Genomic DNA, 25,336 nt, shown 5'->3' with positions numbered 1-25,336 from the left:
TAGTTATTTGACACTTGCACAACATAAAAAAATGTCAAATTATGATTTGAATAAACTGTGAAATGTTGATAGAAGTTAACTTTATGTAATAGTGATTGTTTGACTGACATTTATCCACCAAGTTAGTGCAGTAGAACTTGCATTAATAGAGCAGACAGGGTCGTCACTAGCTGGCACAACCACGAAGTCTATCCCAAAGCCCGGCAGATGGCAATATTGAGTCGTTTCATCTTACCGTCCAAAAGGCATGGTATGAAGCCGGCTATATACACTCGTCTCCCCAGTGGACCGGTTCGTACATTAAACATCCTCCATTCAGGCTGCAAAGGCATCGGTTTCCTCCTTAATTTTAACATCAGGAACTAGCATTAGCTAGCATGGCGGTGGAAAATGGTGTTTCATAAAGAAAGTATGCATATTTTCCCTGTTTTGTTTTCTCCACCTTCTCGCCATTAACTAGATTTAAGGAGGAAATGTATACCTTTGCAGCCTGAATGAGAATGTTTTATCTACGAACCGGTCCACGGGGTATACACAGTCATAAACCCTCATATTTCTACAATTTATCTTCTTAAAATTGTATTTTAAACAACCGTAACCACACTGCTAACCTTATGTCTAACCATAACCTTAAATAAAGACCAAAAAGCACATTTTGATTTTCTAACATTTTTACGATATAGCCAATTTTGACTGCCGCTGGACAATCTACTAGCTGGTGGATACGGATACCAAAGATGTGTTTAATATCTGTTCCGATAACGGCCAATCCAAAATGGCGACCGCCGTTCCAGTTGATTCGGGGTCGACTGTTCCAACAGGTATCTACAATAACACATTTACGTCTCTCCGTGAAGTAATTTGCACGAAAATGCGATCTAATTAACGTAGCTACAGATTCAGCATCGCCTGTAGCTGAATATGTTTTTTTGTTGTCTTAATTCAACTGACTCAATTTCTCCGTTCTGTCTGAGCTAGCTAGCTAACGTTATCACAGTTTGCTAACGTCAACAATCGGATCAGATGGATTGCGCTATAGCTAACTAGGTATCTTAACGTTACAAGCTTGAAATTGGGTCCTGTACTTTATGGTGTTGCTAGTAGTAAGGGCTTACGATGGGATATCTGCACACCGGATAATGTAGTTATTTTCAATCAGATGTAGCTAGCTAACGTTAGCTAACTCGCTCTTGAATGGGGCAAATTCTCTCCAACTCCAGCAATTCTAACTACAGTAGTTAGCTAACTTACTCCCTCTGTTAGCTATTTGCCATGCTCGAAATCAGTGGGCCTTTGTGTTGATATTTTGTAATATTTGCCGCATCGAGTAGTAGGACAAAACACCTGTTAATTGTTGCTAGTTAGCTAACTAGCCAACCCAAGAAACTGAGACCAGCCAGTAATATTGGTTGCTAGCTAACTAGTGTGTTGCCTATTTATTTGTAATGCCAACACAATTGTTTTCGTGGATAGAATGTGGTGGTCGCGTCTATGTTGTTGACACAGTAATGTTTTTCTGCAGCTTTTGGACTCATGACAACAGGCAGTCACGCACATCCAATCAATTAGGCGAAGTAACGTTCGTTTAGGGTGGAATGGATACAGATTTGGTTTCCATGGGAGATAATGAGCAATAGTCCGAGTAATGTAGGCCTATGTGGTTGAGGAAGAACCTACTGTCCTGTCATAATTCCAACACATTTACAGAGAACTTTACTGGAAGTCACAGAGTATAAGAGGAATTCATGGGGCGTCCTGACTAGCGCCGGGCGATGAGGACAAAAATCCATATTGCGATACATTTCCTGAATTGATGCGAGAACGATACGTTTATAACAATGTTAACCACCGTTTTTTTGTATCATCATTTAAACTACTACTGCTAGTTTTATGGTTGTAGTCATCAATTGTCCCATTAACAATCACCAATATTAGCTCATTTATTTCATTTAAAACTTTGTTTCTCTATTATAGGCAATTTATCGTAAAGAAAGATATCAGCAAAATGCCTGCGATAAGTGATTGTTATGGTCGGTGTCGATTTTCGGTTTATCACCCTAGTCCTGACTGAGTTGGTTTTTGGTTGTGGTCACATTATTCACTTGTCCAGAATCAGTTGATATCAGAGGTTATACTGTGAACAGTGACGCAGTGACGCTGGGTCAGGAAAGGAGACTCTTCTCTATCTTTCTAATCCTGGTCTAGTATAGGCTCTTATCAGCTTTACTATGGTGTTTGTTACAGTTGCTCTTCCCTTGGTACTGTAGTAGCTAGCCAGTTTGAGTCAGGTCATGAGAATAGGTCTGTTTTGGTCCCGCAATAACAAGCCTGATTGCTTTATGTGGATCTAAGTCTGAATACAGGGCTGTGAACTAAGCCAATTAACACACACTCAAACGCAAATGATACAGGGTGATCTCTGTCTATATATAAGCTCATAAATTGGGCCAATAACCAGCACATTTACTCTCATATTATTGCTCTACATGCATGCTACAGTGCAGGCTAATAGCCAACATGTGTTGTGAACTGAACTGAGATGTGTCTCATTGTAACTGTGAAAATGTTTGGACACAATGTCGAACTGGGATATTATCGAAATCCTACTTTTAAAAACAAGCCATTTTTCTTAAACAGAGCGCTGCTTGTTTCTAGATCTCTGTAGCCTATGGTCCATATAGGCTAATTTAGAGGTGAGCAATGTGATTGAAACCTAATTCGGTTGTACGCATGCCTTGTTCATGTGTAACTGGCTGTGGTGGTTCTGTATCTTACTCCACAGACATTAGGACTCAGTTCTGGAGGAGAGCCTTGCAGAGAGGTACCTGCATGGGGTTGCAGTTTGTGTGTGAGCGAGTGGCTGAGCGTGTGCTTTGTTCCTGTGAGTGCCTCTTCCAGGCATTACAGGACCTTGTGGCATTTGAGCAAGCAAAGGGCGAGTGGACCAAATAGAGGCTTGGTTAAGTGTTGCTTTCTATTGTGTGTGCGTGTGTGCTTTCTATTGTGTGTGCGTGTGTGCTTTCTATTGTGTGTGCTTTCTATTGTGTGTGCGTGTGTGCTTTCTATTGTGTGTGCGTGTGTGCTTTCTATTGTGTGTGCGCGTGTGTGCTTTCTATTGTGTGCGCGTGTGTGCTTTCTATTGTGTGCGCGTGTGTGCTTTCTATTGTGCGTGTGTGCAGTGCATTACGCAGTGAAATGGCTACGACATAGTTTACCAAGACAAGATGCATCTCCACTCCCTGAGCTAACTAATCCTTATGGAGTTTGTTCAAGCAATGTGCATTGGTTTAATTCATTGATTTGATCCATCTCACAATTTGAATAGGCCTAGCCTAATATCTCAGACAAATAGCATATTAGGCTGTTTCCTGTTTCGCTATCAGTATCCCACCATTCCATCACTCGGATGATATATTTTCAGTAGGTCTCCCTCCTCTTGCCTCTCACTGTCCTCAACATAACTCTGACCTGCCCACAATATTACAATAACAGCAGACAAGTTTTTTCCCAACTGTTTGTAATATCACTATGTTGAAAGTCAGAAATAGCAGTTGCTATTGGTTATAGGCCTGAAGTTCTCATGGAGTGGGCGAGAAGGTGAATCTCACACATGCACACAATTTTAGAGGGCGAATCCTTTTGTGAGGAGCACATTTTTCAAGCATTGTTATGACTATGTGAAAACAACATTGAGAAAATTCTAGACATATTTTGCTTCTGGGTTTTCCTATGTTGGCATGTTTGTCGCACAAATAGCAATGTTTTAAAATAGGCTATGGGCTGTTATCTATTGGGCTGGATAAAGTTGGGCCTGGAGTCTGCAGGGTCGGTGAGTCACAGGAAAAGTCCCAAAGCTTAGTTTGGGTGATGGAAAAAGTTTAGTCATTGGCTCTGGTAGAGGACCCAGTGGTCTAGACACAGTATCAGACTGGGGTTATGTCTGGCAGAGACCGACATACAGTGGGGGAAAAAAGTATTTAGTCAGCCTCCAATTGTGCAAGTTCTCCCACTTAAAAAGATGAGAGGCCTGTAATTTTCATCATAGGTACACGTCAACTATGACAGACAAAATGAGAAAAGAAAATCCAGAAAATCACATTGTAGGATTTTTAATGAATTTATTTGCAAATTATGGTGGAAAATAAGTATTTGGTCAATAACAAAAGTTTCTCAATACTTTGTTATATACCCTTTGTTGGCAATGACACAGGTCAAACGTTTTCTGTAAGTCTTCACAAGGTTTTCACACACTGTTGCTGGTATTTTGGCCCATTCCTCCATGCAGATCTCCTCTAGAGCAATGATATTTTGGGGCTGTCGCTGGGCAACACAGACTTTCAACTCCCTCCAATAATTTTCTATGGGGTTGAGATCTGGAGACTGGCTAGGCCACTCCAGGACCTTGAAATGCTTCATACGAAGCCACTCCTTCGTTGCCCGGGTGGTGTGTTTGGGATCATTGTCATGCTGAAAGACCCAGCCACGTTTCATCTTCAATGCCCTTGCTGATTTAAGGAGGTTTTCACTCAAAATCTCACGATACATGGCCCCATTCATTCTTTCCTTTACACGGATCAATCGTCCTGGTCCCTTTGCAGAAAAACAGCCCCAAAGCATGATGTTTCCACCCCCATGTTTCACAGTAGGCATGGTGTTCTTTGGATGCAACTCAGCATTCTTTGTCCTCCAAACACGACCAGTTGAGTTTTTACCAGAAAGTTATATTTTGGTTTCATCTGACCATATGACATTCTCCCAATCCTCTTCTGGATCATCCAAATGCACTCTAGCAAACTTCAGACGGACCTGGACATGTACTGGCTTAAGCAGGGGGACACATCTGGGACTGCAGGATTTGAGTCCCTGGCGGCGTAGTGTGTTACTGATGGTAGGCTTTGTTACTTTGGTCCCAGCTCTCTGCAGGTCATTCACTAGGTCCCCCCGTGTGGTTCTGGGATTTTTGCTCACCGTTCTTGTGATCATTTTGACCCCACGGGGTGAGGTCTTGCGTGGAGCCCCAGATCGAGGGAGATTATCAGTGGTCTTGTATGTCTTCCATTTCCTAATAATTGCTCCCACAGTTGATTTCTTCAAACCAAGCTGCTTACCTATTGCATATTCAGTCTTCCCAGCCTGGTGCAGGTCTACAATTTTGTTTCTGGTGTCCTTTGACAGCTCTTTGGTCTTGGCCATAGTGGAGTTTGGAGTGTGACTGTTTGAGGTTGTGGACAGGTGTCTTTTATACTGATAACAAGTTCAAACAGGTGCCATTAATACAGGTAACGAGTGGAGGACAGAGGAGCCTCTTAAAGAAGAAGTTACAGGTCTGTGAGAGCCATAAATCTTGCTTGTTTGTAGGTGACCAAATACTTATTTTCCACCATAATTTGCAAATAAATTCATTAAAAATCCTACAATGTGATTTTCAGGATTTTTTCCCCTCCTTTTGTCTGTCATAGTTGACGTGTACCTATGATGGAAATTACAGGCCTCTCTCATCTTTTTAAGTGGGAGAACTTGCACAATTGGTGGCTGACTAAATACTTTTTTCCCCCCACTGTACAGTGGTCTAGACACAGTATCAGACTGGGGTTATGTCTGGCAGAGACCGACGTACAGTGGCTTGCGAAAGTATTCACCCCCTTGGCATTTTTCCTATTTTGTTGCCTTACAACCTGGAATTATAATGGATTTATGGGGGGTTTGTATCATTTGATTTACACAACATGCCTACCACTTTGAAGATGCAAAATATGTTTTATTGTGAAACAAACAAGAAATGAGACAAAAAAACAGAACTTGAGCGTACATAACTATTCACCCCCCCAAAGTCAATACTTTGTAGAGCCACCGTTTGCAGCAATTACAGCTGCAAGTCTCTTGGGGTATGTCTCTATAAGCTTGACACATCTAGCCACTGGGATTTTTGCCCATTCTTCAAGGCAAAACTGCTCCAGCTCCTTCAAGTTGGATGGGTTCCGCTGGTGTACAGCAATCTTTAAGTCATACCACAGATTCTCAATTGAATTGAGGTCTGGGCTTTGACTAGGCCATTCCAATACATTTAAATGTTTAAACCACTCAAGTGTTGCTTTAGCAGTATGCTTAGGGTCATTGTCCTGCTGGAAGGTGAACCTCCGTCCCAGTCTCAAATCTCTGGAAGACTGAAACAGGTTTCCCTCAAGAATTTCCCTGTATTTAGCGCCATCCATCATTCTTTCAATTCTGACCAGTTTCCCAGTCCCTGCTGATGGAAAAACACCCCCACAGCATGATGCTGTCACCACAATGCTTCAATGTGGGGATGGTGTTCTCGGGGTGATGAGAGGTGTTGGGTTTGCGCCAGACATAGCGTTTTCCTTGGTGGCCAAAAAGCTCAATTTTAGTCTCATCATACCAGAGTACCTTCTTCCATATGTTTGGGGAGTCTCCCACATGCCTTTTGGCGAACACCAAACGTGTTTGCTTATTTCTTTCTTTAAGCAATGGATTTTTTTCGGGCCACTCTTCTGTAAAGCCCAGCTCTGTGGAGTGTATGGCTTAAAGTGGTCCTATGGACAGATACTCCGATCTCTGCTGTGGAGCTTTGCAGCTCCTTCAGGGTTATCTTTGGTCTCTTTGTTGCCTCTGATTAATGCCCTCCTTGCCTGGACCGTGAGTTTTGGTGGGCGGCCCTCTCTTGGCAGGTTTGTTGTGGTGCCATATTCTTTCAATTTTTTTAATAATGGATTTAATGGTGCACCGTGTGATGTTCAAAGTTTCAGATATTTTTTTATAACCCAACCCTGATCTGTACTTCGCCACAACTTTGTCCCTGACCTGTTTGGAGAGCTCCTTGGTCTTCATGGTGCCATTTGCTTGGTGGTGCCCCTTGCTTAGTGGTGTTGCAGACTCTGGGGCCTTTCAAAACAGGTGTATATATACTGAGATCATGTGACAGATCATGTGACACTTAGATTGCACACAGGTGGACTTAATTTAACTAATTATGTGACTTCTGAAGGTAATTGGTTGCACCAGATCTTATTTAGGGGCTTCATAGCAAAGGGGGTGAATGCATATGTAGTATTTATTTTTTATAATGCTTTGAAACAAGTAATTTTTTTCATTTCACTTCACCAATTTGGATTATTTTGTGTATGTCCAGTACATGAAATCCCCAAAAAAATCCATTTAAATTACAGGTTAATGCAACAAAATAGGAAAAACGCCAAGGGGGATGAATACTTTTGCAAGGTACTGTATGTCCCTGTGTCGATGCCAGGAGTTCTCTCGTTATTTCCTCTCACCACCATGGTCTTTCCCTGTATCCGGTTTTCCCCATTAAACCTAATTCCAGGCTATGTCCACTCATCGCTCTGTTTGTGTGTCTGTCTTTTTGTCTGTGTGTGTGTGGTGTGTTATGCAGCGAGTGGTCAGTTAACTTGTTGCCCTGCAGCTGCTCTATGCTCTCACAGTATCTGCTCTGTGGTAGACTGTCTGGGAGGGAATGTCTGCTGTAATACTATACTGTCTGGAGATGGACCTACATACAGTGCAGAGGTACTAAGTAACAGATAGGCGGTCGGTAACCTTAGTAACTGCAAACTACAACATTAGCTGTTTTTAAAATTTATGGAGAACCGTCATACAAATGCAATGCATCCTGAGCAGTGACTGAAGTGCAGGGGTTCCCCTAGATTGTTTTAGGCTCGAGGCAAAGGCCCCACCGCAACAGCGTCCAGGGCAGGCTGACATGGAAGCAGCATTAGAGGGAGAAGTGGTGGTTAAATCTAGAGCAGAATGTGTATTGTGAATGGGAGCAGCAGTTAGCCTAGGCCTAGCCATTCTTGTGGCTGTGTAGGTCTAACCATAATTTTTGTTTTGTTTTTATTTAACCTTTATTTAACTAGGCAAGTCAGTTAAGAACAAATTCCAAATTCTTATTTACAATGATGGTCTACACCGGCCAAATCCGGACGACGCTGAGCCAATTGTTCGCCACCCTATGGGACTCCCAATCACGGCCGGTTGTGATACAGCCTGGAATCCAACCAGGGGGTCTGTAGTGACGCCTCAAGCACTGAGATGCAGTGCCTTAGACCGCTGCGCCACTTGGGAGCCCGGCAACCATGGCTCGGCATCTGTGGAAAATAACACGAATGACTGCTGTTTTTGTAATTAACCAAGAGTGGTTGTCAAGCATATACTGCGACAAATTTGTACTCAAATCAAAATTACACTGAAGTTTATTAGGTTTTTCTTATGAGCATTTTGTGCATGGAGTGGAAAGACTGCAATTAAGCAATTTGGTCAGACACTAGTTTTGGGGGATTTTACGATTGCATTGTCGATGGTGATGACATTGTGATGTCAAACGATAGTGTCAGTCCAGACATTGCACAACCCTATCAGACACTTTAATATGGGTTCCTTCTTCCATAAACTACTATACTATGTGACGATGAATGAATCACTACAGCTGGCCGACATGACTCCAGCTATGTGAAATTAGCTTGGTTCTGTCGGTAACTGTTCGATTCTAAGAGGAGGACTGAGGTGTGCAAGAATAGGTCCATCACTCTACTCTCTAATATGTTTTCCTTTCTCCTTTTCTCTCTCTCTCCCCCCCCCCCCCCCCCCCAGGGCCCAGTGGGTCTCGGAAAATGGCATCTCCAGAGGTAAGACAGACAGACACCATCCCTGACTCACTAAACCGCTGATTAGAGTACTCTGCTGATGATGCTGGAGCCCTGTTGATGAAACTGTGTTTTCCACTACCTTTAGCGAACAGTGTGTGTTACACAACATTTCCAGAACCCGGTGAAGATGTGTTGTATATCACCTGTCTGTCTGTGTCCTCTCCCTAGACACAGGCTATGTGGAAAGGGAGGGGGAACTGGTTTTGATGGTTTCTGTGTATCAATGGCAGATGTTTACCTTTAAGCTGTGTGTCATAAAACCAAACAATGGAGAGAACAAGATGACACTGAAACTTGTTTTAATGGAGTCAAACACACACAGCTCTACAGTGCATTTTTAGTTTCTTAATACCCTTTATTTCTCCCTATTCTCTCTCTCCCTTTCTCTCGCTTTCTTCCTGTCTCTCTCTATCTCTCTTCCTTTCTCTCTCTCTCTCATTGGAGTGCATGCTGGGAGTGAGTCGTGAAGCAGGAGTGATTTGTGAGAGCGACTGGAATTATTTTCACTCTATTGGGTTTTGGTGTGTGTATGTATATGTGTGTGTATATATATATATATATATATATATATATATATATATATATATATATATATATATATATATATATATATATATATATATATATACACACACACAGTGAGGGGAAAAAAGTATTTGATCCCCTGCTGATTTTGTACGTTTGCCCACTGACAAAGACATGATCAGTCTATAATTTTAATGGTAGGTTTATTTGAACAGTGAGAGACAGAATAACAACAACAAAATCCAGAAAAACGCATGTCGAAAATGTTATAAATAGATTTGCATTTTAATGAGGGAAATAAGTATTTGACCCCTCTGCAAAACATGACTTAGTACTTGGTGGCAAAACCCTTGTTGGCAATCACAGAGGTCAGACGTTTCTTGTAGTTGGCCACCAGGTTTGCACACATCTCAGGAGGGATGTTGTCCCACTCCTCTTTGCAGATCTTCTCCAAGTCATTAAGGTTTCGAGGCTGACGTTTGGCAACTCGAACCTTCAGCTCCCTCCACAGATTTTCTATGGGATTAAGTTCTGGAGACTGGCTAGGCCACTCCAGGACCTTAATGTGCTTCTTCTTGAGCCACTCCTTTGTTGCCTTGGCCGTGTGTTTTGGGTCATTGTCATGCTGGAATACCCATCCACGACCCATTTTCAATGCCCTGGCTGAGGGAAGGAGGTTCTCACCCAAGATTTGACGGTACATGGCCCCGTCCATCGTCCCTTTGATGCGGTGAAGTTGTCCTGTCCCCTTAGCAGAAAAACACCCCCAAAGCATAATGTTTCCACCTCCATGTTTGACAGTGGGGATGGTGTTCTTGGGGTCATAGGCAGCATCCCTCCTCCTCCAAACACGGCGAGTTGAGTTGATGCCAAAGAGCTCGATTTTGGTCTCATCTGACCACAACACTTTCACCCAGTTCTCCTCTGAATCATTCAGATGTTCATTGGCAAACTTCAGACGGGCCTGTATATGTGCTTTCTTGAGCAGGGGGACCTTGCGGGCGCTGCAGGATTTCAGTCCTTCACGGCGTAGTGTGTTACCAATTGTTTTCTTGGTGACTATGGTCCCAGCTGCCTTGAGATCATTGACAAGATCGTCCTGTGTAGTTCTGGGCTGATTCCTCACCGTTCTCATGATCATTGCATTTCCACGAGGTGAGATCTTGCATGGAGCCCCAGGCCGAGGGAGATTGACAGTTATTTTGTGTTTCTTCCATTTGCGAATAATTGCACCAATTGTTGTCACCTTCTCACCAAGCTGCTTGGCGATGGTCTTGTAGCCCATTCCAGCCTTGTGTAGGTCTACAATCTTGTCCCTGACATCCTTGGAGAGCTCTTTGGTCTTGGCCATGGTGGAGAGTTTGGAATCTGATTGATTGACTGCTTCTGTGGACAGGTGTCTTTTATACAGGTAACAAGCTGAGATTAGGAGCACTCCCTTTAAGAGTGTGCTCCTAATCTCAGCTCGTTACCTGTATAAAAGACACCTGGGAGCCAGAAATCTTTCTGATTGAGAGTGGGTCAAATACTTATTTCCCTCATTACAATGCAAATCAATTTATAACATTTTTGACATGCGTTTTTCTGGATTTTGTTGTTGTTATTCTGTCTCTCACTGTTCAAATAAACCTACCATTAAAATTATAGACTGATCATTTCTTTGTCAGTGGGCAAACGTACAAAATCAGCAGGGGATCAAATACTTTTTTCCCTCACTATATATATATATATATATATATATATTAGTTTAGTTGTTTTAAGGTTATCTTGTCTAACTATCACTAAGCACGTATACGGGTGGTGGGATCGTTGAGGTTGTTTTTCGCGAGGGCACAACCAGCGGGTGGGGCTGGTTGCAATGCCCACTCGCGGAAGTTTGGAGTTTAAAAAACGTAGTCGGCGGCATGGGAGTAAAGATTCCTGCTGCGGCCGGGTGTTCAGTGGAAGAATGTAGCTTGGCAGTGGGTGCTATCATTGGGTATGATAGCATCAAATCAGCCTCAAGGATGAATAGCGCTGTAGTGATATTCTTAGATTCCATTGAAAAGGTGAATACGATAGTTGAGAGTGGTGTTGTGTTGCGGGAGACACAGACGCCGGTATTTCCGCTTATGAATCCCGGCGAAGAAAGTTATACTTTCTAACGTGCCACCATTTGTTAGAGATGAAGTGTTGGAGTGAGAGTTATCTCGTCATGGTCAAATTGTATCTACAATAAAGAAGGTTCTTTTTGGATGCAAATCTCCTTTGCTGAAACATGTCGTGTCTCATAGGAGACAAGTGCATATGATTTTAAAGAAGGACACTGACGAATTGAATTTAGCATTCAGTTTTAAGATTGATGGATTTGATTATGTCTTCTACGCTTCTACTGAATCAATGAAATGCTTTGGCTGTGGAAGAGAGGGGCATTTGGTACGTAATTGTCCCGAGAACAATAGTGAGATAAATGGGGTGGAGGGGAGGTATGGGATTGAGAAGGTATGTCAATTTCTGAAGTTGACAAAAGGGAAGAAATATATGCAGGATTATAATGTAACAGATGTTTTCCCTGAAAGTCAATTCTTTATTGAATCAGCAAAGTTTCTGATGTCAAAAATAACAGGGGGAAGTTTGACAAGCCCTGAAATTGCTAGACTCAAGAAAGTGGTCACAAGAGTGATAAGTGATGGAAATTCTAAAGAAAATGAAAGAGTTCAGTCGCAGCCTTAACTCTGTAAAGAGATGTGGTTTCTGTGTCTTCCTCTGTATTTTTTTCCCATCCATGAGCAGTTTTAAGATTTCTTCTTTAAACGTAAATGGGGCAAGAGACGTTAAAAAAAGAGCCATAGTGTATGAGTTAATTCGGGGAAAGTGAAGTGACATACATTTTCTACAAGAAACGCATAGTAATTTGGAAAAAGAAATTATGTGGCAACAGGAGTGGGGGGGGGACAGTGGTGTGTTGTCATAAAAACTCAAAAAGTGGGGGTGTGGCCACCTTGTTCTCAAAAGGGTTTTTGCCTTTGTCATATGAGGTTGAAGAGGTAGTTGAGGGGAGGTTATTAAAAGTTAGTGATGTTTTCATACCTTGCTCTATGTGTCTGATAAATGTATATGCCCCAGAGGTGGCAGTTGAGAGGGTATGTTTTTTAGAGACATTATAAAATACCATTGAGAAATGTAATAATGAAGATCATTTATTTATTGCTGGGGATTTTAACTGCACAGTCAGTGATTTGGATAGTAATCACAAAGAACCTCATATAGCCTCAAGGACTTTTTTAAAACGCCTCATTGGCGGAGTCAACATGGAGGCACGAGACAGTACACCTGGGCGCATGTGAGAGAGAACACCATCGCTATGGCCAGGTTAGATAGGTTTTATTGTTTTGAGCATCAATCTCAGGTCTGTAAATCAAGTGTGATAACCCCAGTGGGATTTTCTGATCATTGTTTAATAACAGAGGTGGTGTTCATTAACGATATAAAACCCAAAAGCGCATACTGGCATTTTAATATAACTTTATTGAGTGATGCTCACTTCAGGAAATGTTTTAGTTTTTTTCTGGGAGAGGTGGAGGTCTCAAAAGGCCAGTTTTGTATCCCTTGAACAGTGGCGGGATATAAGGAAAATCCAGATTCAACAATTATGTAATCAATACACGAGGAATGTCACCAAGGATATCACCAGATCAATGAAAGCCCTATAGACTGAAATAGTGGAACTCATGACGTTGGTTGAGACCACAGGAGATCGAGGCCATACTCAGGCCCTGGAGAGGAAAAAAGCTGCATTGGCAGACCTGCTGGGTATCAGAGCACAGGGGGCATTGGTGAGAGGTAAGTTTCAGGGAATCTCTGAAATGGATGCCTCATCCAAATTTTTATTTGGTTTAGAATGGACAAAGAATAATTATTCATTGTCTCAAATCAGCTGTTGGACAGGAGCTCACTAGCCCTAGTGAAATTAGAAAGAGGGCAGTAGAGTTCTATGCTGAGCTCTACAAGTGTGAGTACAAAGAGGATAAAACAGTGACACAGCAGTTCCTTGATGGGCTCCCACAGGTGGCTGCAGAAGCTCAGGTTGAGCTAGAGCAACCATTGTCTTTGCAGGAGCTATACACTGCATTAAAAGGCATGGAAAATGGAAGGGTACCAGGCATGGATGGGCTTCCCGTTTACTTTTTAAAGTATTTTTGGGCTATGTTGGGAGAGGATTGGCTAGCAGTAGTTAATGATAGTTTAAACGGAGGGTTACTACCAATAAGCTGCAGAAGGGCTGTCCTCACCCTACTGCCCAAAAAGGGTGACCCTAGGGAGGTGAAGAACTGGAGGCCGGTGGCTTTATTGTGCACTGATTATAAGATCCTGTCAAAGGCTTTGTCCAACAGGCTGAGGGAGGTGATGGGGCAAATCATACGGACCAGTCCTACTGTGTTCCTGGCAGGCAGATAGGGGATAACATTTCTCTGATTCGTGATTTTTTGGATGTCTCTAGGGCTATTGGGTTGGATGCTGGTGTAATTTCAATTGATCAGGAAAAGGCATTTGACCGAGTTGAACATCAATACTTATGGCACACTTTTGAGGCGTTTGGGTTCAGCTCTGGTTTTATTGCCATGATAAAGGTGATATATGGTGACATTGAAAGTGTATTGAAAGTTAAAGGTGGTTTGAGTGCTCCTTTTAAAGTGTGTAGAGGTATTAGGCAGGGATGTTCTTTGTCGGGAATGTTAAATGCCATTGCTATAGAGCCACTACTAAATAGCATTAGAAGTCACATTGAAGGTGTGTACCTTTCAGAGGACATTCCTCCTATTCGTCTCTCAGCCTATGCTGATGATGTAGTTGTTTTAGTGAAAAATCAAGCGGAGGTGGATAGTTTGAGTGTAATGGTTGGTCGTTTTAGGGGAATATCCTCTGCAAAGGTAAATTGGGAAAAAAGTTGTGCTTTACAGATTGGAGAATGGTCTGGAGGGATCATGGCTTTGCCAGGGGGGCTGGAATGGTGTAAGGGAGGTTTTAAGTATCTTGGAGTGTACCTAGGAGATGAGGGGACAATGGGATTTTTTTTTGGATTGGGGTGGTTGAAATGGTGGAAGTGAGGATGAGGAGATGACGTTGGTTGTTATCTCGTATGTTATATAGGGGGCACACTATTATAGTTAACAATGTGATTGCCTCTGCACTGTGGCATCGGTTGTCAGTTTTAGAGCCACCATCTGGCCTTCTGGCTAAGATACTGGCGATTATTTGTAGATTTATTTTGGGATAAATATCATTGGGTTCCACAGTGTTTTTTTTATTTGTCAAAAGAGGAGGGGGGACAAGATTTAGATTAGATTTTAGATTTTAGTCATTTAGCAGACGCTCTTATCCAGAGCGACTTACAGTTAGTGAATGCATACATTATTTTTTTCATACTGGCCCCCTGTGGGAATCGAACCCTCAACCCTGGCATTGCAAACGCCATGCTCTACCAACTGAGCTACATCCCTGCCGGCCATTCCCTCCCCTAACCTGGACGACGCTGGGCCAATTGTGCGCCGCCCCATGGGTCTCCCGGTCGCGGCCGGCTACGACAGAGCCTGGATTCGAACCAGGATCTCTAGTGGCACAGCTAGCACTGCGATGCAGTGCCTTAGACCACTGCGCCACTCGGGAGGTTCTTGTACATCTTGCTAGTAGGGCTGCTGCTTTCCGGTTTCAGTTCATTCAAAGGTTGCTTTATGGACCGGAACATGTGGTTTGGAGAGGGGTGGCAGGTCTTGTATTACAGCAGGTTGGGGGATTAGGTTTAAAGAAGGCTTTATTTTTGGTTGATAGTAGCCAGATTTCTAGGGAGGGAGTACCTCCGTTTTACAGAGGCCTTCTTAGGGTGTGGAGCATAATGAAGGTGTCCAGACGAACTTCAGCGGAGTCAGTGCATTGGCTGTTGGAGGAACCTCTGGTGTATGGGGCAAGACTGGATTGTACAACTGCAGCTGTTCCACATTTCTCCAAGATTCTGGTGAAGGGCAAAATCATCACCTTAAAACAGTTAATGGCCATGGCTGGGCCCGCCTTAATGGATGGAAGACGGGTGGCTGAACATTTGGGGGTGAGGTCGGAAAGGATTGTCGGACAACTGCTGGGAAGCTGCAGGAAGGCTCTGTCAGCAGAAGAGTGGGGTATGCTGAATAGTCACAAGAAGAAGGTACAAGATGAAAACGTCTCATTTCCAAAACTAGGGATTACACCCAATATCCCAGAGTCTGAAAGAAAGGCGTTATTACTGGATTTGAGAGGGTTGGAAGAGGTGGGTTTGGATGAGGTGAATGGGAAAGACTTATATAGGGGGTGTGTCAAGGTGTTGAATAAAGATAAATAGAAAAGACACACCATGGAGGGTAAAATTGGGCATTGATGACAAGGTAAAGCCAGCATGGAGAGCACTGTACAAGCCACCGTTACAAAAGGGTACTGGGGATATGCAATGGAGGGTTTTGCATGGCGTCATTGCAGTTAATGCTTTTGTATCTGTTATTAACTCAGATGTTGGAGATGGATGTCCTTTTTGTAAATTAAGAGAAACAATTTTTCACTGTTTTATGGAGTGTGAGAGGATAACCTCTCTTGGAAATGCTGGAGTCTTTGTTTAAAGCTGTAGGGGATATTTTCAAAAACACTGTTTTTATTTTGGGGTTTCAATATAGTAAGCAACAGAAAATAAAATGTCAACTGTTAAATTTTATTTTGGGACAAGCTAAGAATTTTTCTGAGTAGGAAACATAAGATAGAAATGGGATATGGGCAGGATGTAAGATGTGTTTTTAAAGGATTAGTGAAAGCAAGAATAAAAGTGGATTTTGAGTTCTTCTCGGCTGTAAAAGATCTCCCATTGTTTTTTATTTTTTATTTTTTATTTAGTAATGACATTTGTTGCTTCATTTCTGAAAAGGCAGTGTGCCATTTATTTATGTTAACACTTGAGTATAAAATAAAGGTTTTATAAAAACTCTACTCTCTCTCGCTCTCGCTCTCTCTCTCTCTCTCTCTCTCTCTCTCTCTCTCTCTCTCTTTCTTCCTGTCTGTCTCTCTGTGTGTGTCTCTCTCTCTCTCAGATGCCTGGATCCAGTCAGAGTATGAAGAAGACCATTGGACACAGAGGAGTTGAGACTAACACTGGAGAGACCACCTATAAAAAGGTCAGTATGGGGTCAACACACACAAACCCACCATGTGTGTGCTAAAATTACCCGTAGCCTGAAACCCTTCCCCGTCCACACCTAATGATGAATTGCAGAATGTAATGTACACAAGCGTTTGAGAGTCATAGATTAATTATATAATGAGAATTCCTCAGACACAATTAATTTATCAATCTATCTTGACAACCATCCATTTCTCCATTTATCTCTTCCACTTCCCCCTCCAGACCACGTCGTCAGCCCTGAAAGGAGCCATCCAGCTGGGCATCACTCACACTGTGGGCAGTCTGAGTCAGAAGGCTGAGAGGGACGTTCTCATGCAGGACTTTGTGGTGGTCGAGAGCATCTTCTTCCCCAGGTTAGACGTGTGTGTGTCCCCGTGTGTGTCTGTGTCACTGGCGTAGTACACATCCTTTTCCCCCTCATCAATCTACACACAATACCCCATAATGACAAAGCAAAAACAGGTTTTTAGAAATGTTTGCAAATTTATAAAAAACTGAAATCACATTTACGTAAGTATTCAGACCCTTTACTCAGTACTTTGTTGAAGCACCTTTGGCAGCGATTACAGCCTTGAGTCTTCTTGGGTACAACGCTACAAGCTTGGCACATCTGTATTTTGGGAGTTTCTCCAATTCTTCTCTGCAGATCCTCTCAAGCTCTGTCAGGTTGGATGGGGAGTGTCGCTGCACAGCTATTTTCAGGTCTCCAGAAATGTTAGATCGGGTTCAAGTCCGGGCTCTGGCTAGGCCACTCACGGACATTCAGAGACTTGTCCTGAAGGCACTCCTGCGTTGTTTTGGCTGTGTGCTTAGGGTCGTTGTCCTGTTGGAAGGTGAACCTTCGCCCCAGTCTGAGGTCCTGAGTGCTCTGGAGCAGGTTTTCATCAAGGATCGCTGTACTTTGCTCCGTTCATCTTTGCTTTGATCCTGACTAGTCTCCCTGCCGCTGAAAAACATCCCCACAGCATGATGCTGCCACCACCATGCTTCACCGTAGGGGTGGTGCCAGGTTTCCTCCAGATGTGACGCTTGGCATTCAGGCCAAAAAGTTCAGTCTTGGTTTCATCAGACCAGAGAATCTTGTTTCTCATGGTCTGAGAGTCTTTAGGTGCCTTTTGGCAAACCCCAAGCGGGCTTTCATGTGCCTTTTACTGAGGAGTGGCTTCCGTCTGGCCACTCTACCATAAAGGCCTGATTGGTGGAGTGCTGCAGAGATGGTTGTCCTTCTGGAATATTCTCCCATCTCCACAGAGAACTCTGGAGCTCTGACCAAGGCCCTTCTCCCCCGATTGCTCAGTTTGGCCCGGTGCGGCCAGCTCTAGGAAGAGTCTTGGTTGTTCCAAACTTCTTCCATTTAAGAATGATGGAGGCCACTGTTCTTGGGGACCTTCAATGCTGCAGAAATGTGTTGGTACCCTTCCCCAGATCTGTGCCTCGACACAATCCTGCCTTGGAGCTCTACGGACAATTCCTTCGAGCTCATGGCTTTGTTTTTTGCACTGACATGCACTGTCAACTGTGGGACCTTATATAGACAGGTGTGTGCCTTTCCAAATCATGTCCAATCAATTGAATTTACCACAGGTGGACTCCAATCAATTTGTAGAAATATCTCAAGGATGATCAATGTAAACAGGATGCACCTGAGCTAATTTTAGAGTCTCATAGCTTATGTAAATAAGGTATTTCTGTTTTTTACTTTTTATAAATGTGCAAAAATTTATAAAAATCTGTTATCGCTTTGTCGTTATGGGATATTGTGTGAGGGGAATTATTTAAAAAAAAAAAAAAAATTTTGAATAAGGCTGTAACGTAACACAATTTGGAAGAAGTCAAGGGGTCTGAATACTTTCTGGAGGGGGTCCCCCTAGAGGTCGGGCCACCCAGATAGTATATGAACAAGTCATAAACCATGAAAGAAATGTTTATAATTACAGGAAACTAAAACATTTTCTCTCAGCCTCATGGCAAAATGTGTAAAATAGCATAAGATTAGCTAGATTTCTAAACTGTTGGACACCAGTGGTCTGAGTGTGTCCATCTTGCATCTATGCTTAAGAGAACTCTTCATGTATTCAGCGCTCATTAACCCCCCCCCCCCCCTTGCTCTGTCTGTCTGTCTCAGTGAGGGCAGTAACCTGACACCTGCCCACCACTACAGTGACTTCAGGTTTAAGACCTACGCCCCCATCGCCTTCCGCTACTTCAGAGAACTCTTTGGCATCCGGCCAGACGACTACCTGGTCAGTAGACTACAAAGATGTACTTAATTGAATCTGGTTGGTTTGGTTTTGTCTGGTTGATTGGTTGTGTCTGGTTGTAGTTCTCTATGGTCAGGATGGTTGATTGGTCTTGTCTGGTTGTAGTTCTGTGGTCAGGATGCTAACTAACTCCTCTCCTACAGTACTCTCTGTGTAACGATGGCCTGATAGAGCTGTCTAACTCCGGGGCCAGTGGCTCTCTCTTCTACGTGTCCAGTGATGATGAGTTCATTATCAAGACGGTGCAGCACAAAGAGGCTGAGTTTCTCCAGAAGCTACTACCAGGATACTTCATGGTGAGATATTGAAGGAGCAGGGGGAGGATACTTCATGGTGATATATTGAAGGAGGAGGGGGATACTTCATGGTGAGATATTGAAGGAGGAGGGGGAGGATACTTCATGGTGAGATATTGAAGGAGAAGGATACTTCATGGAGAGATATTGAAGGAGAAGGATACTTAATGGTGAGATATTGAAGGGGGGGGGGGGTGTAATACTTCATGGTGAGATATTGAAGGAGGGGGGGTGTAATACTTCATGGTGAGATATTGAAGGAGGAGGGGGAGGATACTTCATGGTGAGATATTGAAGGAGAAGGATACTTCATGGAGAGATATTGAAGGAGAAGGATACTTAATGGTGAGATATTGAAGGGGGGGGGTGTAATACTTCATGGTGAGATATTGAAGGAGGAGGGGGAGGATACTTCATGGTGAGATATTGAAGGAGAAGGATACTTCATGGAGAGATATTGAAGGAGGGGGGAAGGATACTTAATGGAGAGATATTGAAGTGGGGGTAATACTTCATGGTGAGATATTGAAGGGGGGGAGGATACTTCATGGAGTGATATTGAAGGAGGAGGATACTTCATGGAGCGATATTGAAGGAAGAGGATACTTAATGGAGAGATATTATAGGGGGGAGGATACTTCGTGGAGAGATATTGAAGGAGGAGGGGGAGGATGCTTAATGGAGAGATATTGAAGGGGGGAAGGATACTTCATGGTGAGATATTTAAGGAGGAGGATACTACATGGAGAGATATTGAAGTGGGGGAGGATACTTCATGGAGAGATTGAAGGAGGAGGGGGAGGATACTTCATGGAGAGATATTGAAGGAGGAGGATACTAAATGGAGAGAGATTGAAGGAGGAGGGGGAGGATACTTCATGGAGAGATATTGAAGGAGGAGCATACTTCATGGAAAGATATTGAAGGAGGAGGATACTTCATGGAAAGATATTGAAGGAGGAGGATACTTCATGGAAAGATATTGAAGGAGGAGAGGGAAGATACTGTCTGTGGTGGCCTGTGTGTTTTAGTGTGTATATAATACCTAACTGTCTTGTCTTTTCCTCTCTCCCCCCAATCTCTCCTCACTTCTCCTTTCTACCCCTCCCTTCTTTCCCCGCTTTCCACCCTCCCCCCTTCTCTCTCTCCATCCAACCACTCTGTAGAACCTGAATCAGAACAAGCGGACCCTGCTTCCTAAGTTCTACGGTCTGTACTGCATCCAGGCGGCAGGGAAGAACATCCGCCTGGTGGTGATGAACAACCTGCTGCCCCGCGTGGTCCACATGCACCTCAAGTACGACATGAAGGGTTCCACCTATAAGAGACAGGCCTCAGCCAAGGAGAGGGAGAAGACTTTTCCTACCTATAAAGACCTGGACTTCATCCAGGACCTGCCTGATGGAATGCTGCTGGAGCCGGACAACTACAACGCCCTTAGCAAGACCATCCAGAGAGACTGCCTGGTGAGAGGGAGAGACGGTGTGTGTGTTCTGTTTGTGTGTGTGCTGTTTGGGTGTACTGTATAGTAACTCTTATGCGTTTGTGTGTTCTCCAGCTCCTGCAGAGTTTTAAGATCATGGACTACAGTCTGCTGGTGGGGATCCATAACCTGGAGCAGGCTAGTAGGGAGCGGGAGCGAGGAGGGGGGCAGGTGGGGGACAGTGGTGGGTCAGAGGGGGCGGTGACCCCAGACCAGCGCCGACCCCAGGCCCAGAAGAGTCTATACTGCACAGCCATGGAGTCTATACAGGGAGAGGCCCGCGGGAAGGGGGCCCTGGAGTCTGAGGACCAGTGAGTCAATCAATACATCACACGATATTACCTTGGGAAAAGTGCAAACTTTCACATAAAATTATGATTTGTTGATGGTGATTGGTTGGTGTGGTGTATGATGTCATTTCAGTATGGGCGGGATCCCAGCCAGGAACTCTAAAGGAGAGAGGTTGCTGGTCTTTATCGGCATCATCGACATTCTGCAGTCCTACAGGTAGGTGCCTGTTTCTTTGTTTGTGTGTGCGTTCTTGTGTACAGACTACATACAATTTCACATAGTTAATATAATGATACAGTACTCAAACTATTGGGACAGTGACACATTTCCTGTTTTACTCTAGCACTTTGGATTTGAAATGTTACAATGTAAATACCCTCAAAATAAAGCTGACAGTCTGCACTTTAACCTCATAGTCATTGTATCATTTCTAATGCAAAGTGCTGGAGTACAGAGCCTAAACAACAACAAAATGGTCAATGTCCCAATACTTTTGGAGCTCACTGTATACCATTAGCAGGTGAATTTATCCAATGCGACTTAGTCATGCGTACTTATATTTTACGTATGGATGGTCCCGGGAGTCGAACCAACTATCCTGGCGCCATGCTTTACCAACTGAGCTATGTTCACGAAGACTGTTTTTCAGGTTCATCAAGAAGTTGGAGCACTCGTGGAAGGCCCTCGTCCATGATGGGGTAAGATCCTACACACACACACTATACCTGTAGTACATTATGAAAGATGCCACAGATGCAGGTGTCAGATCTGCCACTGCTTATGTCAGGCCTATGTCAGGTTATAACTGGTTTATTCCTTTTCCTCTGTAGGATACAGTGTCGGTGCACAGACCAGGCTTCTACGCTGAGCGCTTCCAACAATTCATGTGTAACACAGTGTTCAAGAAGATCCCATGTAAGACTGCTGTGTGCTTGTGTATTTTCTGTTTCAATATTGACTTTTATGATATAACGTGCTGTCGTTATTTAGTGTTATATTGTTCTCTCCACCCCCCCATCCCCACCCCTCAGTGAAGCTCTCCCCGTCTAAGAAGTCTCGTGGTGGGGGTCCGGGGGGTCTGAGGAGAGCTCCTACCCTGGGAGGCCCCACCCCCCTCTCCCACGCTGCTGGACAGTCTGTGGTGGACCCCCGACTCGTCTCCCACTCCCACTACAACAGGGCTGACGCAGATGGAGACAGCGGTGAGTGAACAGTTAACACAAACATGGATTGTATGTTTGATCAGAGGTCAAGGTGGACCAGAGCTACATGAAGTGCCTATGGACAAGGGGTTAGGGGTGGACTTGGAATTGTGCCATTAGTTTCCCTCTTTACTCCCTCTTTCTGTTCAGGCATGCAGTCGGGCAGGCCAGACCTGGTGCCAAGGACCCCTCCCCTGGCGGGAGGGTCAGGGGATGCAGAGGCCAACCTCTCCACGTCCTCATTAGGAAGCACAGGACTCACCTCCTCCTCTCCTCCGCTACGGTAACACCTCCCTCCATCACCTCTCCTCTCTTCCCCTCTCCTCCACAAAGTAAGTCCTCCTCCTCAAGTCACCCAGTTCATGTGTTTCTCTCTCTGTAGGTCAGTAGGGGTTGAGGTGCATAGAGCAGTAACAAGCACAGACCAAGACCACGGTACCTCCCACAGGTACACAAAGGAATTATACCATTGACTCGCATATATTCCCACTTACATGTTCACACACACTATACACACACATGCCCTTATCAATCTTCTCTCTCTCTGTCTCTCAGTATGGGGGTGGAAGTGGAAGAATCAGGTGATCAGTCAGGTAATGAAGATGCCATCTCACTATCAGACATCGTTCCAGAGACCAACATCTGCTAAGTCTGGCCCAATCCTCTTCCTCCTCTTCTTAAGATCTTCACTATGGTGTTTCTCATAGCTCACTGGCCTCCCTCCCTGTCTGTCCCCCACAGTAACAACTGATCTGGAGTCATCTGAGTAAAAGGGGATTCTGGAACCAAGAAGGTGGGTGGAAGAGAGAGAGGGGGAGGGGGAGAGTAGTCTTGCATCCTCCATCCTGACTCCTCTTTCGATCCGTACTTCAGGCTGGCTGAACGGGATGGGGGGGTTGGGAAGTGAAAGAGAGGGAGAGAGTGACTGAGTGCCAGCAGGAGGAGCAAAGAGGAAGAGAGAGTGTGTATGTGTGAGGTAGGGGTGGTTGTCTGAAGGCTTGGTCAGCCAGACAGACACAGGGGTATGCTGCTAGAAACCCATCTCTAACTAAGTTACAAGAGTCTCTGTGTCACTAAACCCACTTAAACTGTCCTACCGATCACAAAGTCTGAAGGGGAGAGGGATGTGGGCTCAGACACCCCTATATCGACAGTGTGGAGGAGGAACACCATGCTCTATATCACACTCTGTTCTGTGTTACTGTGTGCATTCCTTCTTGTGGACAGTCTAAGTGGGTTCAGTTTTCAGTGACTCAGAGCATAATATCTCATATATTATCATTCTACATCTCTCCACCCCCTCCTCTCTCCACACAGCCAGGAGATGGGAGGGAAACAGGAGAATCATCTCTATGTAGTGTTTTATACTTTTTATTATGACCACACTTTTACTGCTATGGACAGAACATATGTTTTCATCACACAGACCTTCTATTCGTTTAGATTATGGATGTATACATTAGCTGACTGAATTTGGGAGCTGGAATGTACAGGCCAGAGCTATAGGTAGGCTATAGTCCACAGGAGGTTGGAGGCACTTTAATTGGGGAGGACGGGTTCGTGGTAATGGCTGGAGCGGAATGAGTGGGATGGTATCAAATACATTAAACACATGGTTTGATGCCATTCCATTCTCACCGTTCCAGCCATTATTATGAGCCGTCCTCCCCTCAGCAGCCTCCACTGCTATACACAGTGTTGTTTATGTGTCTATTGCTCTGGTACTGTTTGATGGGGGAGGCTCTGTCTGTCACTCTGTCTCCATGGTTATCCTGGAATCTTCCTCTCTGATGAGACCACATGTGCTATAGTGATCAAGGTTTAAAGAGGACATAAAATAAGGTTAAAAAAACACCAGCAAATCAGCTCCAAGTGATTTTAATTTGAGAAATGTGTTCCAAAGTATCCCTATGCATAATAGAGAGATATGTGATTGTAAGCAAGGTTTGAAATTGTTTTAGTCAAATATTATCTGTTTGGGCTTCTTGCAGTCAATTTGCACTCAACAAATTATTTGTAATTATGTTCCGGCCCCCTGACCATCCGCTCAAGAAGAAAATCGGCCCACGGCTGTATCTAGTTGATGATCCCTTGAATAGAGGCTCCCCACACCAGAGAAGAGACAGCGAGGAGTAGTAACAGAAGGACAGGACAGTGACATGACCACACTAACACTAGCTGCCTCTCACTCACCATCTTCCTTTTAATCTGTGCCTGTGTCTCAGTCTGCTGCTAGTCTTGCTGAGCTGTGAGACGTGTTTCTGTGTCTCTCTTGTGTTTTTGTTTTCTTTAATGTCCCGTTACACACACATTCAAACTCTTGTTTGAGTCTGTTGTTTTTATATTCACACTGCCAATCAAAAGTATCTTTGAAAGAAAATTTGACCAATCAACCGGCAGGGTTGAAAGGAATGAGCGAGCGTTTAATGCACACTCTACACTCATGCCTTTTTCGGTCTTCGTATGGCAGTCCACAGTTCCATCACATTCATTCACATCCAGCCATTTAGACTGTTTTGTACACACAATGATTATATTAAGTGATCTTCAAGCAATGGTAATTCTACCACTGTCATTCAACCACTTTGGATATTGTATGTACAATGACCTGACTTTCATTAATAAGCAACCAGGGATTTCTGCTGGTTACAGAAATGCCTGCTGCAGTCCACTGAGTATGAGACTCACCACGTGTGTATGACTAATGGAGTTTGCGTGTCTGTAGTACACCTCTTGTACATTAACGTTTATATAAACATTATGGTTTTGTTATTTTTTCCCCCCCATTTGCTCAATCATTGTGTAGAATACTAACACAAGCGCCGGTTGGCAGCTCATACTATTTATCCTGTAGTAGGATATTTCAGACACAGGGATACATATCACTGCCTAGTGGTTATGCTGGATCTTGTATTTCACACCAACACAGTGTGGTTTAAAGGGCCACAAGGCCTGATTGTGAGGACACATTTCTAAGTAGATGAGAGCACATGTGGTCCAAAGCAGAGAGGGAGATGAGGGAGAGATGGACAAACTGGGGGATATCGGCCTGTGGTGGAAATGATTCATGTTCATTGATGCACCATGAGACAATAGGGAATGTTTAAAGGGGAGTGGGGGGGGGAGTACAAGAACACAGCCATGCCCTGAAGAAACTAGAGGCTGGAAGTGGAGCTCTGTCTGATCAACTGTCATGACAAATTGGAAAAGCAATCAAAATGATATGGACTTGAACATGGATGAACACACTGCATATGGAAACTACATGGAGGAGACCTATGCTTCAGAACTTGAGTTTTGATGAACTTGATGTTTTCCTAACAGATCTGAGTTTGACCCTTCAAACAGAGTTGCAGCACACAGTTTGAGAGGAGCTGTCCTGCATGATAACTAGACATGTTCTAAAGCACACAGGAAGGA

At 43.9% G+C, this 25,336-nt stretch overlaps 1 protein-coding gene across 1 annotated transcript; it reads left to right on the top strand.

The window, feature by feature from the left end:
* Positions 1 to 775: 775 nt before the first annotated feature.
* On the top strand, positions 776 to 23,647 carry LOC311117475 (phosphatidylinositol 4-phosphate 5-kinase type-1 alpha-like; the record flags this gene model as incomplete). Its single annotated transcript, XM_084192398.1, has 16 exons — positions 776 to 821; positions 8,626 to 8,660; positions 16,292 to 16,375; positions 16,606 to 16,736; positions 18,509 to 18,626; positions 18,788 to 18,940; positions 20,107 to 20,406; positions 20,499 to 20,734; positions 20,847 to 20,930; positions 21,364 to 21,412; positions 21,545 to 21,629; positions 21,746 to 21,916; positions 22,067 to 22,199; positions 22,299 to 22,364; positions 22,472 to 22,509; positions 22,658 to 23,647. The coding sequence occupies 16 exons, from the start codon at positions 776 to 778 to the stop codon at positions 22,684 to 22,686; spliced, it is 1,758 nt and encodes a 585-aa protein (XP_084048524.1). The 3' UTR covers positions 22,687 to 23,647.
* Between the last annotated feature and the right edge of the window lie 1,689 nt (positions 23,648 to 25,336).

The sequence above is a fragment of the Coregonus lavaretus genome (assembly GCF_964263955.1).
Source record: "Coregonus lavaretus genome assembly, contig: HAP1_SCAFFOLD_643, whole genome shotgun sequence".
In the NCBI taxonomy this organism is placed as follows: Eukaryota; Metazoa; Chordata; class Actinopteri; order Salmoniformes; family Salmonidae; genus Coregonus; species Coregonus lavaretus.
The sequence above is the reverse complement of the archived record's forward strand: the minus strand, read 5'-3'. Positions and strand labels throughout refer to the sequence as shown.